The sequence below is a fragment of the Pelobates fuscus genome, chromosome 5 (genome assembly GCF_036172605.1).
Source record: "Pelobates fuscus isolate aPelFus1 chromosome 5, aPelFus1.pri, whole genome shotgun sequence".
Taxonomy (NCBI): Eukaryota; Metazoa; Chordata; class Amphibia; order Anura; family Pelobatidae; genus Pelobates; species Pelobates fuscus.
The window spans coordinates 348495301-348513650 of NC_086321.1; the positions used below are offsets into that span (position 1 = coordinate 348495301).

General features: G+C 40.6%; 1 protein-coding gene across 2 annotated transcripts in view; it reads left to right on the forward strand.

The window, feature by feature from the left end:
- Window positions 1-15799, forward strand: part of LINGO3 (leucine rich repeat and Ig domain containing 3) — a 107658-nt gene extending 91859 nt beyond the window's left edge. For both annotated transcript variants that reach the window (XM_063453285.1, XM_063453286.1), the window contains exon 2: window positions 12965-15799. In XM_063453285.1, coding sequence (XP_063309355.1) covers window positions 12997-14814 — 1818 coding nt within the window. In that variant the 5' untranslated portion in view covers window positions 12965-12996 and the 3' untranslated portion in view covers window positions 14815-15799. The remainder of the gene's footprint in view (window positions 1-12964) is intronic.
- The last annotated feature ends 2551 nt before the right edge of the window (window positions 15800-18350 follow it).

Consider the following 18350-nt stretch of genomic DNA (forward strand, 5'->3'; position numbering starts at 1 on the left):
TTGACCTATTTACACAATACCACACCACACTCTACTCACACGCAATCCCACAAGCAGGCTCCAAACACATGCACCATACACTTTCCTGGCCCTTTTGTCCTCTGGTATCCCACTTGTGGAGACACTAGAGACAATTTAAAAGCAAACACAGCGCAAGCATGTTATTACATTTACTTGCGCTGCGCAGAACAAATACAGGGCCTTTTTCTAATGCCAGAGCTCTTCAGCGGGGCTCTGCGCATTGAACCAACTTGCTCACTTTGAGAGGGGGCGTGCTTGTCATTAGTGATGACAAAACACACCGTCTCTGGCCCCGCCCACTTCTTAGGGGGCCACTCTGATTGAAAAATGCCCGGGCCTAATTTTTTTCCCAGTCCGGCCCTGCACCCAAGTGTCCCTAAACCCACCATATCGACTAAAGGACACGATGGAGGTTATATCTAGATGCCAAAACTCGCCACAAAAACCCAAATCCCTATCGCTGTGCTATAGGACCATACTAGACTACAATACCCCCCGTTCTTTCAACTATGTACAAAAATGGGAAAAAGAGTGAATGCCAACCCTTACTGACACACAATGGCTCTCGGCATTAACGGCTCTTTCAGGCCTCACTTCCTGCTTCTCACATGTAGAAGCTCATAAAAAGGGGCTATACAGATGGTACCTCACACCTCAGAGGCTACATCAGATATACCCCAATACAAGCCCAAAATGCTGGAGATGCATGGCAGCCATAGGCAACATGATGCACATATGGTGGGAGTGTACAGGGATCTCCCCGCTCTGGACGCAGGTCCAATCACTCTTGCAACAAATAATTAAACATAAAGAGCCTTTGGTACCGACTTTAACACTCTTACTGATCTTCCCTACCCATTGGAAGAAAGCAGAGAAAAAGATAGCTTCTCTAGTAATCCTAGCAGCCCGGCATTTAATAGCCCAAAATTGGAAAGCCACTAAGTGCCCCTCCCGAAAAGAACTGCTAGACAGGATAACTCACTATTATAAATATGAACTACTAGTCATTTGTTTGTTCTTCTACCCCTGGCCAAAATTTGCCAGCTCTCCCCTTGCGGTCATGCATTTTACCTGTTCTTAAGAAGAATACACTATGCATGCCTCCAACAATCCCAATTTAGGCAGAGCAGTACTGGTATTCAGAGCCTGCCCCGCCATTCTAATTTTGTTTCTTGGAGTCCTGATTTTGAAGAAACCAGGGAACTGTCCCCAACAGGAATAATGCTAAAGGCATTAGGACCCAGAAGAGGGCACTGCAACAGTGCTCACTGCATGTCCTCTCCTCAGTGGGCTGGCCTGCCTGATTGACAGGCAGCTTAGAATGTATCCCACCAGGCTCAATACTTTGGGCGGTGCCAGTGATGCAATCCTTGGTCTGCCTCCTTCTATACCCGCCCACCGGCATCTTGCATGCAAGGAAAAAGAAGTTGTCAGGTGTACACCATGCAATGCCTTATGTCATCCTGTTTATAAAATCAATGTGTATACTTATTAACACCAATAATAAGGCACCCGTGGCAAGGGGATGTGCTCGTCCTGGAGTTAACAACTTTCAATTGCAACTCATCATCACTCAATTCCCAATTGTCGAGGGCCTCTAGAAAGGAATATGCCTATGCGATGTGGAACCATGAAACACATCAACATATTGGTTACCTAGAAGCCTTTCTATCTGGTCTGCTGCTCCGCCGGGTGTGAGCTTCAGACCACATGATAGGAGTCTCGCGATCTCCAGAAGTCAGAGCATTGCCATGGAAACCCGCGGCAACGCTTTGATTGGCTGGGGATCATGAGACACTTCAGTCTGCAGCTCACACCCGGCAGAGCTGCAGACTGAAGGCTGGCTCTCAGGGCAAACTGGAGAGGCCTCGCACACAGGGCAAGCCACCGGACCCCCTCCCGATGTCAGGCCTTCGGTCATGGCCCTAAGACGATTTAGGCGGCCGCGAGGCCTAATCGCCTAATTAGAGAGCAGCCTCTGCTACAGGGTTACCCTTATCATATGCTGCCCATTAATATATATAGGTGATATCTTTCCCAGAAAACATGGTGGATCTGGTAAACCTACATATTCTTCTAAAAAATCTCTGTGATTTATAAGTCTGTCTTGCGGTGAAAAAAAACTAAAGTAGCTTGACATTTTCAGTGTAATTGATTTTCTGGCGTAATGCCTCCAAACTCGCGGTGAAATTAGATATTCCTGTGTTAATGGTTGTGAGCTCGCAACATCAAAAGGAAACCACCAATCTGCCAACAAACAGCAGTATGGAATCTTTAATGTACTTTTAGCTATTATTGTACAGTGTTACCTAAATGTACATGTCCATTTGTGATGTGCCAACTCCCTTAAAGCTCAGCCAAAATTACAGCAGCCAAGGCATGGGAATTGTATGGTACATATAATACATAAATATAAACAAACACCAAGAAATATGTTGGAAATCTTTATCTAATAGGGTTAGCGGTTAACCTTTAATAACAAAACCATATCTAACTTAACATATACCAAATTTTGTACAACTCGGTTCTGTCCCGAAAGCCTGAACTTCCACTTAATTACTGCCAAAATCCTGTAATTGACATGAAGGGTGACTTTTATCCTCTCTTAAAAGATTACAACAAACGACAAACAAAATATATAAAGGGAGGGAGGGTGAGGGCTTCCGTCGGCTGACTGAAACTTAGACTCCCGTATATATTTTTTTTTTAGCAATTTTTTAATAAAGATAAATAAATTAACCCTAACCTACCTAACTCTAACCTAGGCCCCAAAAATTCCCATGAGAGACGATATGCCTTTAGATATCTGCTCTTAACATGATAGGCATTAAAGGAACACTATAGGGTCAGGAACACTGTACACAACCATGTATTCCTGACCCTAGAGTGTTAAATCCACCATCTAGACCCCCCCTCCCCCCTGCTCCCTTGCTTCCCTAAATATAGTAAGCTGCTGCCTCTGCTCCTGAACTGCCTGCATGCCTGACATCATCAGAAGTGATTCTGTGAGCCAATCATAGTGCTTTACCATAGGATTGGCTGAGACTGTCAAGGAAGCAGATCAGGGGCAGAGCCAGCACAAGTCAAACCCAGCCCTGGCCAATCAGTATTATTCAATAAGCTGCAGTTGTTCTGGTGACTATAGTGTCCCTTTAATATTGCACAATGGACATAATCAAGGTTAATGCATCTCATTCAGAACACTGGAATTCAACTGCAAATTAATTTTCTCCCTTTGGAATTTACTTTCGATATTGTTTCACTGTACTTATTAAAACCTTGACATTATTTATTTTGTGCATTCTAGGTACAGCATAGCAATCAGTATTGCGGTCATAAGGACCCTCAATATCTCATGTGAGAATAACTCACAACAAGCCTTTTGTAAGTACAGTGTATGTAAGATTTCAAGGCAAATTGAATGGGGGGGGGGAAATAATCTCTATGCTAGTAGAGTATAAGCTATATCTCGAGCATTATCTACTGAGACAAAATATGGCCTTTGAAACGCTGCCAATGAATTTAACCATACACTTCATACTCCCATCATGCTTCTCCAATAATTAGTAATATGCATTATTTGGTATATTATAGTGGATGGGTGTTCGCATACGGGTTTTACATGGTGTTGGAAAATTATTCAGTTTTAATCCTCCTATATACGATAGACCAGATTGCCATGGATTTCAATATAGAGATCCCTGCTTTAACGTGAGCCCTTCTTGCAGAGCTGGGTAGACCCAATCAAGACAAACACACAGGTGGTAGGGTGAAAGAGATTGCCAAAATTTTGTAATGCGTAGCAACATAATAAAGTGTATTAATGTCTAAGGGCAATGGTGTATTTTGGATTTGTGCTGCCCTAGGCACGACTAAATTCGGCACCCCCAAAATCTATATTTTACCCCCCAATTCGTGTCAAGGCCACTTTTTTGACTGACAGACCCATGCCCTCATTGTAACATGCACTGATATACACTCACTGACAGATACACAGTCATTGGCACACACATACAGTCATAAGCACACACTGTTTAACCAACACACACTTTCACTGACAGACACACACTCTCAGATACACATAAAATGACATACACACACTGACACACACTCACAGGCACACCCATTCTCACTGAAAGACACACACACTTTCACTCACTCACAGACACACACTGACAGCTACACTCACTCACAGTAAGGTGGACAGCCCCAGAACACAAGGCAAGCAAGGCATTTGTCTGGGAGCTCGGGGTGGCATTTTTTGGCGCCCCCCCCCCCTGAAAGTGCCGCCCTAGGCAAATGCCTTGTTTGCCTTGTGGTAAATACATCCCTGTCTAAGGGCGTGATGTAACTTTGTACCAATCAAGACTTAACATATTTTCACAGCTCTACATCTTGCAGGCCATAAATCCAGCTCTTCATTCCTCAACTGGCATTATTTTATCTCTGTTAAAAGCTTGTGATTTCTCAGTTATTGCTGCACAGCCAAAAATGAGTTTGCTGGAATAACAGAAAGTACGGACAACGTTCTTGAATTGTTAGAGTTAGTGAAGTAAAAAAAAGTAGGGGACTATTGCCTGAACAGGTATATCAAAAGTAAAAAATGCAATTCCATCATATGGTGTTACACTTAATTATTTAGACAATAACTTACTGAGACACTCCTCACTCTGTATTCATATAGTAAAGGGGTAGGCAACCTTCAGCATTCCAGGACTACATATCCCATAATGCTCTCACAGCCATTACGCTGGCAAAGCATCAGGGGAGATGTAGTCCACGACATCTGGAGTGCCGTAGGTTGATATGGGATATGATGGACTTGAGGTTGGTGACGTGTGTTCCATTATAATGTAATGTCAATGTTATCAGTTTAATTGACTGATAGTGGAGTATATTCATTAAACTCAGATTACAAGCAATTAGTAAGCATATTGGCAAGATAGAGTCCAACAGAGCTGATCTTAAAGCGAAAGAAGAAAGCGATATTTGTTATTTGGCACATCCATTAAGACGATCTGTCACTAAAGCGAAAAATTAAAGTCTGAAACCTGGACTCGCAGTATTCCAGTAATTTAGGGAATAAACTATTAATCTTTGTTTTTTACATGTGTTTGCGGATTTGTGGATCTATTAAATAAAAACCGGCATTGTAAGTTCATGTCGTCTTTAGGGAGTTTTGGTACTCACTAGTGATGTCGCGAACATAAAATTTTCGCCATTTTCCGCCATAGACTTCAATAGGCAGGCGAATTTTAAAACCCACAGGGACTCTTTCTGGCCACAATAGTGATGGAAAAGTTGTTTCAAGGGGACTAACACCTGGACTGTGGCATGCCGGAGGGGGATCCATGGCAAAACTCCGATGGAAAATTACACAGTTGATGTAGAGTCTGGTTTTAATCCATAAAGGGCATAAATCACCTAACATTCCTAAATTGTTTGGAATAACGTGTTTTAAAACATCAGGTATGATGTTGTATCGATCAGGTAGTGTAAGGGTTACGCCCGCTTCACAGTGACAGACCAAACTCCCCGTTTAACGCACCGCAAACAACCGCAAACAGTCCATTTGCACAAACGCAAACTCCCCATTTGCACAAGGTTGGATACCAAGCTAGCCATGTCCCGTTCCTTGTCCTCACTGATGTCATTGAAGGTCTCTTCCTCCACCCAGCCACGTACAACACCAAGGGTCCCCGAAAGGTGACAACAAGGCCCCTGGGATGCCTGCTGTGTTTGGTCTTCCACCTCCTCAAAGCCACCTTCCTCCTCTGACTCCTCTTCTTCAGACTCTTCTCTCTTTGCATTGCCTCTCTCTGCGTTATTATAAGGTGTGTTAAGTAGTACTATTCCTATCAGTTTAATCCCTGTTACGTCCCCTATCAGGGGACGTGTATATGGCATCGATTTTAGGAAGCGGGAGATGGAAAAAGATGCTTGGTCGGTACTCCTACTTCAAATTTGGGGCACTGCGCGTGCAATCTAATGTGCCACCAGTTAGGAGTGGTGTGTTAAGTAGTACTATTCTTATCAGTTTAATCCCTGTCACGTCCACTATCAGGGGACGTGTATATGGCATCGATTTTAGGAACCGGGAGATGGAAAAAGATGCTTGGTCGGTCCTCCTTCTTCAAATTTGGGGCACTGCGTGTGCAATCTAATGTGCCACCAGATAGGAGTGGTGTGTTAAGTAGTATTATTCTTATCAGTTTAATCCCAATGTCACGACTACTAGTGTGGTCCAGCACGCAGAAACTATGTAAACATATACATAGGCAAGAAAAGGAAAATAAAAGGACAGCTATTGCAAGCTATTGGGACACCAGTGAGTGAGTGGTGGCACTGGGCAGGCCCTGAAACGCACACTTGTGAAGGAAACTGACTGCTATTATATTACAGTCCAAAAAGTTTAGGTTTTTTTAAATGCAAGCTATTGGGACACCAGATATGAGTGAGTGGTGGCACTGGGCAGGCCCTGAAACGCACACTCGTGAAGAAAACTGACTGCTATTATATTACAGTCAAAAAAGTTTAGGTTTTTTTTAAATGCAAGCTATTGGGACACCAGTGAGTGAGTGGTGGCACTGGGCAGGCCCTGAAACGCACACTCGTGAAGGAAACTGACTGCTATTATATTACAGTCCAAAAAGTTTTTTTTTTTTGTTAAATGCAAGCTATTGTGACACCAGATATAAGTGGTGGCACTGGGCAAGTGGGCACAGTATATGCTGTGAGCCTGACACACAGGCTGGCAGGCAGGCAACTGCAATTACATTAAACAGAAAAAAAAAGCAGACTGATGTTCTAGCCCTGAAAAGGGCTTTTTGGGGTGCTGTCCCTACAGCAGAGATCAGATGAGTCCTTCGGGACTGTAGTGGACACTGAATACACTAGCCTAGCTATCAATTTCCCTATCAAATCAGCAGCAGCTACACTGTCCCTCCTCTAACTAAGAATGCAGCTTCACAATGAATGTAAAATGGATGCTGTTCAGGAGGTGGGAGGGTCTGGGAGGGAGAGTCTGCTGCTGATTGACTGGAATGTGTCTGCTGACTGTGAGGTACATGGTCAAAGTTTACTCAATGATGACAAATAGGGGGCGGACCGAACAGCGCATATGTTCACCATCCTTGACGAACGCGAACAAGCGATGCTCGCCAGGAACTATTCGCCAGCGAACCGTTCGGGACATCACTAGTACTCACTTTTTATTTCACTGGTTTAGCAGGCAAGATGCCCACACTATTAAGGGGTTACTGCATGCATAATAATCACTGCAGCCCTTGTTGTAGTGGTTATGGTGTTGGGAATACCCTGGCGTGTTTTCCAGGTAATGGAGCAAACAGTTTTGCAACGGTTTGCCCTCTTATGAGGTCCTGCCGGTCTCCTCTATGGCTGGCTGTGACAGAACTGCAGAGCCGGATGCCGATCCTGGCAAGCATTCATTGGCTGAGAGAGTCAGCTGACTGCTCTCAGCCTGGGATCTCTAGTTCCAGGCTAGCAGATGATACCCCATTAACGCAGCCAGATGTAGAGTCCATACCTTCGGTAGCAGACACTCTCCAGGCACCACAACTACTTAAAATCACTGAAGTGGTCATGGTGCATGGATAAACCCTTTACATTTTATCTTTAGGCAGATTTTTATCCCATGATGATGATTTTTTTTAACACAGCAGGCTTCAGTAAATCAAGTCGTAAATGTCTAAATTGAGCAATGTAATCCTACTTTTTCATTTTACAATTCATGATCCTCGTACTATGACTATATGCGGTCCAGCAGTCCCTTGCTCCTGCAGCTCTCTGAAAAGGACAACCAGAAACCAGTAAATATCTCGCTATCCCAAAATCTATTGACAAGCGCCTTTTACACTAATGATCTATGTTCTGCTCAAATAATCTGGGAGGCCTCGGGGAGTTCTCTCTCACTTGATCTTGTGTATCATCATTCCACTCACTCATCTCCACTTGCTGCAATCTCTCATTCTATTACATTCTCATGCTAAATCTTTTTCTCCTCGCTGTCTGTGAATCACATACGCTGGGAGCTACATTGAATCCATCGTATTAGTGCAGTAGTATTGATTCTGTAAGTCTTTTATAGGTCCTTAATAATTTAATGATCAAATCGATTGTTAAATGCCGTGATTGTTTGCTCTGCTGCAAGTGAACGAATACGCAAATGCTTATCGGTCAAACGAATGTATGTACAAGCAAAATTAGTCTAAACGGGCCTAAAAGTAACAGATGTCAGCACATGAAATATGTACTTTATTATGTATCCTATAACCTAGCAAAACCCTCTGACATTATGAAGAGTCGAATTAAGGCTTTGCTAAATGCATTTTAATGCTAATTATATATGACACTTGAAGAACGTGTCACTGAATTAATTTTACAATTGAAGAATGGGTGGCCAAGCTAATGTCACTACATAAGTTGGGTTGAGTGGATTTCTGTTTTTACTACCGTTATTGGTTCCAGGGTGATATTGTGCAAGCACATTCGCAAGCCTGGTGCTTGCATGAAGAGTGCTCTGAGTTCTGATGCTTTGCACTGGCTGCTGGACTTCACATGGGTGGTATACCCTTACCTATCCCGGGCATAGCTTGATTCATTACAGTGCTATGTTGGCCCCACTCACGGTCATTACTATATAACTTCATACTATACAATTTAATTTGATGACTTGAAATTTTGGTTTAAAAGCATTACCCCCATACCATGCAACCTCCCTATGTGTTTATATCACCCCAACCTAGAATGATCTACTATATGACGAATATAGATATTAAATGTTATTGCACATTATTATACTCTTTACTTGCTGTTTTTCATTATTATTTAAAATATGCAGCCTACTTTGCGAGGCTAATGAGATGGATACTTTTACTCTTTTATAATGTTAGCTTTCTGCGCGCATATTACCTTATCTACTACTGTCTAATATCCTGTAAATTTCAATTTGTCAATATCAATGAATGTTGCACTGTACAACAAAAATAAGAATTAAAAAGGTTATGAACCTAAATGAAACTTGTGCACAGGAATACATTTCGGTTCTGCTGAATCATTTTTTCTGAAGATAGAAGATCTTTCGGGACACCCAACATTCCGTTGGATGTTTGTTTGGAGTTGGGAACCAAATCAGGAGAACAAGCCAAGAAGGAGCTCAAATGGGTCTGTCAGTGTGCAACAAAATAAAATGTATTTATGTTGCAGTATACTGAAAGGAGCATTTTCCTGCCTTACATTTGTGTATTTAGATATTAAATATATAATAAATTAATATATAAATCTAGGTGTTTTTTTTATGTTCCTCCAGTTTTTTTGTCTATTGCTCACTTCTCACTTCTTAGAATAAAGTCAACATTTAGTGACTGCCCCCTAGCCATCAATCATCTCTTATTTTGGTGCCATGGGTGGAATTTAAAACCTTGACCTCACACGATTCACGAATATTGGCATTTCACTTTTCAATTACTCTGTGATTTGGGTAAATTTCTGCTCAGAATTCTTGAATTCTGCAGAACACCAATCGGCCCAAATTCAGCAGAATTGCTGTTTGGTGTAAATAAATCTCCAAGTCTACTGAACATCCCATTTTGTTAGCTGGTATATACCTCATCCTTCCTTGTTGACTTCACTGTTCGTGTCATGATATCATAATATAAAGAAACAACCTTATGGTGACAACATACAAGTAGCAACAACCCCCAATTCTGTGTCAAACTGTTTTCAAAAGGTTTGACACATACTGAAGATCACCCATGTAGTGGTGAGGGGTTCCATCCAATCATGGACAGAATTGGCACTACTAATGTGGAAGTGTAATTGCTACAGGAAGATTGATGGTCTGTGTGAAACCACTCAAATAAACGATTTGCCACCAACAGATGGTCTAGGACCAGGAGCATGCTGGCATCATAACCACAGCCACTAAATAAATTATCAATACAGGACAAAACAGTAAAGTATAGTTAAGCAATATATATTTACACATCGATACTAACGCATCATCTTGTTATAAAAAAAAACGGTATTATATATTTTTTAAAGATTGCAGTGGCAAATTACTTAACTTCTCTTTGACAGTTAAGGGTTAAATATTAGCTCACATTCCGTTGAACACTGCTGGTAATCATCAGTTCCTGCAGCAACATTCTGCTCTTCATGGGAGATTAACTATAAGACTTAATGGGCAATAGACCTCAAACAGCTCACTGCGCTGTAAAGTCTGCCCAACGCAGCTGTAAAACCAACCTCTTCTTTTAAGGAAACAGTGATTGTTTCCCTAGTCTACTTCCACTTCATGTAATATTTAATAACCTGTCAGCATGCTAGAATTTGGCCACTTGTGGCTGTAATACTGAGGCGCTTCTACACTCACCGAGTCCTATGGGGAAACTCGAATGCGCATGCAGCACTAGCCGCGCATGTACCTTAGGTCCCCACTGCTCCTCTATAAGGAAAATTGTATTGGCCCATCGTGATGGAGGCCAAGCCTCCTCCGTGATGTTGTGAGAGGCAGAGAGGTAAGCAACGCTGAAGGATCCTCAGTGCTGGAAAAAGGTAAGGGATTTTAAAATAATAATGATTTTTACTGCAAACAGGGAAGGTACCTATGGACAGAGACATGGACACTATAATTTTAGGAATATAGGTTTGTATTGCTAATGCTATAGTGTTCCTGTCTTTCTTGAATTTGTTTTTAGAATCTTACCATAAAACCATAAATCTGACTTGGAAATATAATGGTTAAATTACTGTGTGCAACTGACATTCTTAATTGGTACTAATTCAAGGATTGGTTTATGTCTCAATGAAACAATTTAGCTTTTCTCACTCCTGTTTCCAGTGTCCTTGAGACTGCTGTAGATATTCTTACTTCATTGTACCTAAGGATGAATGGGAAATGTTTAACATGGCGATATAGATGTGGAGGGGTTCCTTTATCTGTTGATTCCAATACATTTCTTTACCATGGACTTTGCTTTTTCACCTTCTCTTTCGTTTTTTTTTTGTTGCTGAAAAAAGCCTTTTTTTTGTTTAATTTTCCATATTCCCAGCTTCCACTTACAACTTTGCTGTTTGCATTTTATTGCAATCACGTTGAGTCCCACGGCTTAAACATCAGCTGTTTGGGGGAACAAAGCCTTCAAGAAAGTCAATAGAAATGAAAGAGTCTTGAAAGATAATAGAAAGAAAGAAAATGTTTTAAAACAAACTGACTTATTAAATGTTACTTATATTTTCCTGCTATAATACTGTTCCGTCAGATTCAGACATTAAGTTGAGAAGGAAGAATGCCTAGAATAGCTGTATTCTATTCTTCATTCAGCCGAGCCCATCCTATAGAACTTTTCTAAGATGTAGTTAAAGGGATACTATAGTGCCAGGAATACATAGTGAGTGAGCTTGCTTGCTTGTGTGCATGTGTGTGTGTACCTGCTCGTGAGTGAGCTTGTGTGTGTGTGTGCCTGCTAGTGAGTGAGCTTGTGTGTGTGTGTGCCTGCTAGTAAGTGAGCTTGCTTGTGTGTGTGTGTGTGTGTGTGTGTGTGCCTGCTAGTGAGTTTGTGAGTGTGTGTGTGTGCCTGCTAGTGAGTGAGCTTGTGTGTGTGTGTGTGTGTGCCTGCTAGTGAGTGAGCTTGTGTGTGTGTGTATCTGTGTCATTGGTTATAGCCCTACTAATCGGTGCATACCGCTCATGAATTCTGTCAGATTGTTTTGGAACAGTTTGATAAAGTCTGAGGTTCTCCACTGCATATATAACCGATCCCTCTAAAGCGAGGTTTTAGAAGCATATCATTGTTAACTGTTCCATTGTAGGTATGGCATTGTGCCAATGACCCATTCACAGGAAACAGTAAAGGGTGGCCACAGAATATCTATACCATGTTTATTACAACCTTTTCTGTGGGATGCATGTGTGTCAGTGAACTTGTCTGTAGTGAGCATTTGAGTGACAGTGAGCTTGTCTGTAGTGATCTTGTGTCTGTCATTGAGCTTGTCTGTAGGAAGCATGTGTGTATCAGTGAGCTTTTCTGTAGTGAGCATGTGTGTGTGTGTGACAGTGAGCTTGTCTGTAGAAAGCTTGTGCGTGTCAGTGTTTGTCTGTACTACGTTTGTGTGTATACCAATAATCTTGTCTGTGTGTGGCAGTGAGATTGTCTGTCAGTGAGTCTATGTGTGTGCATCTGTGAGCTTGTGTTTTTATGTCAATGAGCTTATGTATATCAGTGAGATTGTTTGTCTAGGAGGCTGTGTATTAATGAGCTTGTGTGTGTCAGTGAGATTGTATGTGTCTGCATGTGAGTAATCTTACTGTATAATTAAACATTTTACTCTAAAAGGACCAATATTTTATATTAGAAAAAAATATATATATATATAGATTTTTTTCCAGGGCTGCTTTGTATCCCAGTCCGGCCCTGGATATGTCCATGTGGCGTAACTAAGTCCACATGTTTGTTTGCTAACATAGCAGCAACGCTGCTAAGAGATGCATGTTCTGGGTGTGCCTCCAATCCCCTTTTCTTTTGGAAGTGACCCCCTATAATAACCCTCAGATTTCCACAAACTGACCCATTGATGCTTTCACCATCCTTTGAATTCCCACAATCTTACCAACCACTAGTTGACAAATAGCATAAAAAAAATTATTTGTAATATTTGTGAACATTCCTTTTTATTCACAAGTCTGCATTTATTTTGAAATTCTGAGTATTGTATTAGTGCTAGGTTTCTCGATGTTATAGATATTCCCTGTATGTACGCTGTCTCAGAACACTGCAGCCTATCATTAAGAGTGAATGAAACTGAAAAGATTGTATGTTCAATGTCAGTCAGATAAAATTGAATGGAGATAACTGTGTGGAGTGTGTCTTTACACAATTTTATTAATGTGTTTAATAGTTGTTTCTCTGTATCTACCTTTTAGGTGCCTAAGAAGATGGTAGCACCCCAGTTTGTATGATGCCCGGTATAATGGCATCATGCTGGCCTTTAATCTTTGTTCTCCATCTTTTGCTGCTGTCCCCACACTGGAAGACTTTTGGGTGCCCTGCCCGCTGTGACTGTGCACCTCAAGTTCGGTCAGTCATTTGCCATCGTAAGCGCCTAACTTCTATTCCTGAGGGCATTCCTTCTGAAACTAGGCTCTTGGACCTTAGCAAGAATCGTATACGTTGCCTGAATCCTGGTGAACTCTCTCCATATCCACAATTAGAGGAAATTGACCTTAGTGAAAACATCCTCTCTACCATAGAGCCGGGGGCCTTTGCCAACCTTTTCTATCTTCAGACACTCAGATTGAAAGGCAATCAACTGAAGCTTCTTCCCACTGGGGTGTTTACCAAACTTAGCAACTTGACTCTGTTGGACATTAGCGAAAATAAGATTGTCATTCTCCTGGATTTCATGTTCCAGGACCTGAGGTACTTAAAAAGCCTTGAAGTTGGTGACAATGACCTACTGTATATCTCACAGAAAGCCTTTTCTGGACTTGTGGGGCTGAAACAACTGACTATTGAAAAATGCAACCTCACTTCTATATCTGCTGAGTCCCTTTCTTACTTGCAAGGACTAGAGGTCCTGAGGCTCCGTCACTTAGGCATTAGCTCTCTAGAAGAGCAGAACTTTCAGAAGCTCTATAATCTCAAAGAGCTTGAATTAGATTGTTGGCCATTTTTGGAGGATGTCTGTACTACAGCATTCCAGGGGCTGAATCTCACTTCCCTTTCTATCACCTACACTAACCTCACCTCAGTGCCAGCAACTGCATTAAGAAGTCTGGTGTATTTGGAATACCTAAACCTTTCCTACAACCCAATTAGAGCCATACAACGAAGTTCCTTCAGAGATCTTGTCAGGCTCAAAGAACTCCACATGGTTGGAGCTTCCCTGACTTCTGTGGATTCCCAGGCATTTTATGGATTGAGACAAATACGCCTACTGAATGTCTCTAACAATCTTCTAGCAACTCTAGAGGATAATGTCTTCCAGTCAGTTAATACTCTAGAGACATTGAGAGTGGATGCCAATCCTCTTGTCTGTGACTGCAGACTGCTGTGGATCTTGCAGCGTCGGAAGACCCTCAACTTTGATGGTCATCAACCTATATGCGCTTCCCCAACAGAAATCCAGGGCAATGCCCTAAGTGATTTCCCAGACTCAATACTATTTGAGTACTTTACATGCCAAAAGCCCAAAATAAGGGACAGAAAGCTGCAACATATTACAGCCCATGAAGGGCAACCTGTATCATTCCAGTGTAGGGCAGATGGTGATCCAGTCCCAATTATAGTCTGGGTTTCTCCACAACGGAGGATGATAACTAGCAGGAGTGTGGGAAGATCCACTGTTCTACCAGAAGGAACTTTGGAGATCCGGTATGCTCAAGTTCAGGACAGTGGAACCTACATCTGCATCGCCACAAATGCTGGAGGCAATGACACTTATTTTGCTACACTGACTGTCAAAGGTGACAATTCCCCGTACTCCAACAGAACATTATATCTCTCAGAATACAATGACACCTCCCATAATGACACCCACGTATTTTTGAAGTTTACCCTGGACTTGAAAACCATCTTAGTATCAACAGCCATGGGCTGCATTACCTTCTTGGGGGTTGTCCTATTTTGTTTCCTCATACTCTTTGTCTGGAGCAGAGGGAGAGGGCAACATAAGAACAACTTCTCAGTGGAGTACTCATTCCGTAAAGTTGATGGTCCTGCATCTGCTGCTGGTCAGGGTGGAGCAAGGAAGTTCAACATGAAGATGATTTGAAAGTAGCTATGCTGCTGAAGCACGATAACATGGACACTGTGATTTCTTGCTCATTTAAAGGAGTGAGACAAATGGAGTGCCTCGCATATGGACTTACAAAAGATTGTCCAGGACAGAAGCCAGACCATCATTATTCTTCCATTCCTACGAAATATAAGGGCTATCTAAAGGCTCTTCTTTTTCTGTCCAGCTCAAGTTATTTTACACTTCTAGTAGCAAAAAGATTAACTGAAAAGCCTACCATTCCAGAAGCCCAATACCTCTTCTCGAAGTCGAAGATGGAACAGAAATCTTAAATAAGGACTGTGTGCTGATGATAATTGTTGATTGGATGCCAAGGTCACAAGTCTAAACTGACAATGGTACCATAATATGGATTAATGTGCAGGTGACTTGGAAGCAATGAAACGGTATAATTAAAACCAGCCTTAATATAAATGAGGATGTTGATTATTTTCAGCAAATGAATCATATAAAATTGACTATAATTTATGAAATAAGAAGAAGGGGGGAGGGAAGTGGAAACAAATTTAGAAATATTTAGGATATGGTAATGCTACTATGATAATGAATTTGGGGAAAATACTCAGGATTTATACAGGGACCATCTCTTGCAATCCTTGAATTATAGAGGAGTGTAGTCTGTATTAAATATCAAAATGGTTGTAGGCATACATTATAAATATATATATAGGCAGTGGATATTTCTGTACTTGTATATAGTAGCAAGTTCTAGCCTAAGCCATAAAGGTGACAGGCAAGTTTACTGTACAGTATTTAGCTTTGTGTTTATTAAACGGTTGTTTTAATCATGTACGTTAAAGACATATTTCAGCTCTAGTGAGTGGTTAAAGCAGACCTAACAAAACAACCTCAATATCTATGACACAATGAAACGTATACACCCATTCTGAAATATATGTTTACACACAGTAACTATCCATTCCACTAAATACGACTTAAGCAGACTGATAGATACATAACCATTTTTATTATAGAATACATAACCATTTTTATTATAGAATACAAAATGGCTTCCACCAAATCACCCGTGGAATAAAAGGTTAAACTTAACTTTGGATACTTGCTTCCCTTCAGTTACCTCCCAAAATGGTAACTATATAAAAAGTATAATATGGTACATATGGAATAGGGATCCAGCTTGTATCACTAAAACATAAATAAAAAATACAACATAGCGTAATACTGTTGTGGTCTTATTAATTGCCCAATGGTTCAAGGTTACACTCACAGATTTGTTGTATATAGTAAGCCTTCAGGTTGCCACCCCTATAGGTAGGGGGTAAGTCCTGTTCGTTTGTAGTAACGCCAATCTGGAGACCAAGAAGTTCACACTCTCCCAATGGTTGAAAGTAGAAAACAATGGATTTATTGGCATATAGTAAAATTAAATTAAAATATGGTTCTACGCGTTTCGTTCCCCTTAGGAAACTTCCTCAGGAACCAAAATTTAAAAAACATACAGTTTATACACTCCAAATACTAACAAGTGTATCCATAAGCCTATTGCTTCCCTCCCTTCCCTTCCCTTAAATACAATAAGTGCTGGAAGTCCATTGGTGGTGTGATGGGCGTACTCTCCTTTTCCTCTTCTATTGGACATCTCATCCGTTAGTAAATTACCTCCATCTGTTGTTTCAGCTGTTCTGATTTTCATTCCGTTTTTTCCCGCCATTTTAGGTGTCCATTTTCGATGACACACTTCCTGTATGGGTCAGTGTCTTCTTCCTATGATGCACTTCCTTTATTTTTTTTTATTTTTTTTTTATTTATTTAAAAATGGCCATGCATTCCGTTTTGTTCCACTTAGAACTTGTTATGTTGCCATCTGGTGGTCGCCAGAAAGTAATACATATTTATCAATGATTTCATTATATGCAAAAAAAAAAAAAAAAGGCAGAGTTGAATTAACAATTCATTTTACAATTAAAAATATAGACTTTATTCCCATTCTATTCACCAACAAACAATGGTCCAATTTGGTTATTATAAAACTAATTCAATCTATATGGTGGGTGATGTTCATTTTATACTTCCCGTTACAGCACCTGAGGTTCCTAGTAGGTCTCCCATACAAGTACTAGCCAGGCCCAAGTCTAGATGGCTTCTAAGATCTGACAAGATCAGGCACTTTCAGACTGATATTGCCATAGATTTTTATTTCTTATTTTAATGTTGTTTATCAATATATACTTTTGTGGACCTTTGTGTATTGGTGTATATTTGGGCTTCACATCACATATATTTCACCCTAAATAATAGAGCCAAATTTATTTTGTTCCAGTTATTTAGAAGAGGAAATAAAACGAAAGGAATTATTTTTATATATACGTATATCTATTTTTTTTCCTAAATTGTTCTTTGATGAATTTTTCAAAAATTGCTACATAATTCTTTTAATATATAATTTATTTATAAGAAAAGGTTATTAAGAGTCTCATTATTTTGGTTTATTTGATTTCACTCCTTTTTCTCACCCCCCCCCCCCCCCCCCCTCCTCCAAAAATAGAGCTTTTAATCTCAGGAACCTTTCAATATTTTAATATTTTTGGACTTATCCCAATCCCTACATTAGTTTAGAAAACACACCAGATCTACATCAACATTCAATCCTGCAGGTGCAAGAGTCTGTAATTTATGGATCCAGAATGTTTCTCTCTGGGCTAATTTTTGCTCTCTGTTCCCACCCCACCAATGTGGAGGAACATTTTCTATTGCTATGCATATCAATTCCTTCAAATTAAATGCTGGACATGAGTTACAATGAACTGGTACTGAATGGGACAATAGCCCTTTTTTGATATTATTAATATGTTCCATTATTCTGACTTTAAAAAATATTTTTGTACGGCCAACATATTGTTTGCCACACGGACACTGCAGTAAATATACCACATAGTCCGTGTGGCAACCAATCTTGCTTTTTATTGCAAAAGTTTGATTTGTTATCTTGCTAGTAAAGTGTGTATTTCCACCTACAGTTATTGTTGAGCACGCCTTACATCTCTTGCAACCTTGAAAACCTTTTTGTCCCTCGTTCAACTCACATTTTTGTTTTATGGCATAACTTGGAGCTAGAACATTTTTTAGATTTTTATTTTTTTTTTAAATTAGTGTTGTTTTTTTTTGGTAATATCTCTCCCAGCAAAGGATCCTCTAATAAGATTGGCCAGTGTTTTTGTAAACCTTTCTTGATTTTTAAATGATCTGTATTATATTGTGTAACAAATGCGGTACGGAATTGCTCTCCCTTATCCTTAACTTTCTGATTATCTATTAATAGTTCATCCCTGCTTCTCCCTGACATTGTTCTAATTTCTTTTTCTATGGAGTTTTTATTGTAACCCTTCTTAACTAGTTTTTCTTTTACGTGTTGTGCCTGCTGTGTGAAATCTTGTAGGTGGGAACAGTTACGTCTCACCCTTGTTAGTTGTCCTTTTGCTATCCCTCTCAACCATGGTTGGTGGTGGCAGCTTTTTTTGTGGACGTAACTGTTCCCATCTGTGGGTTTGAAA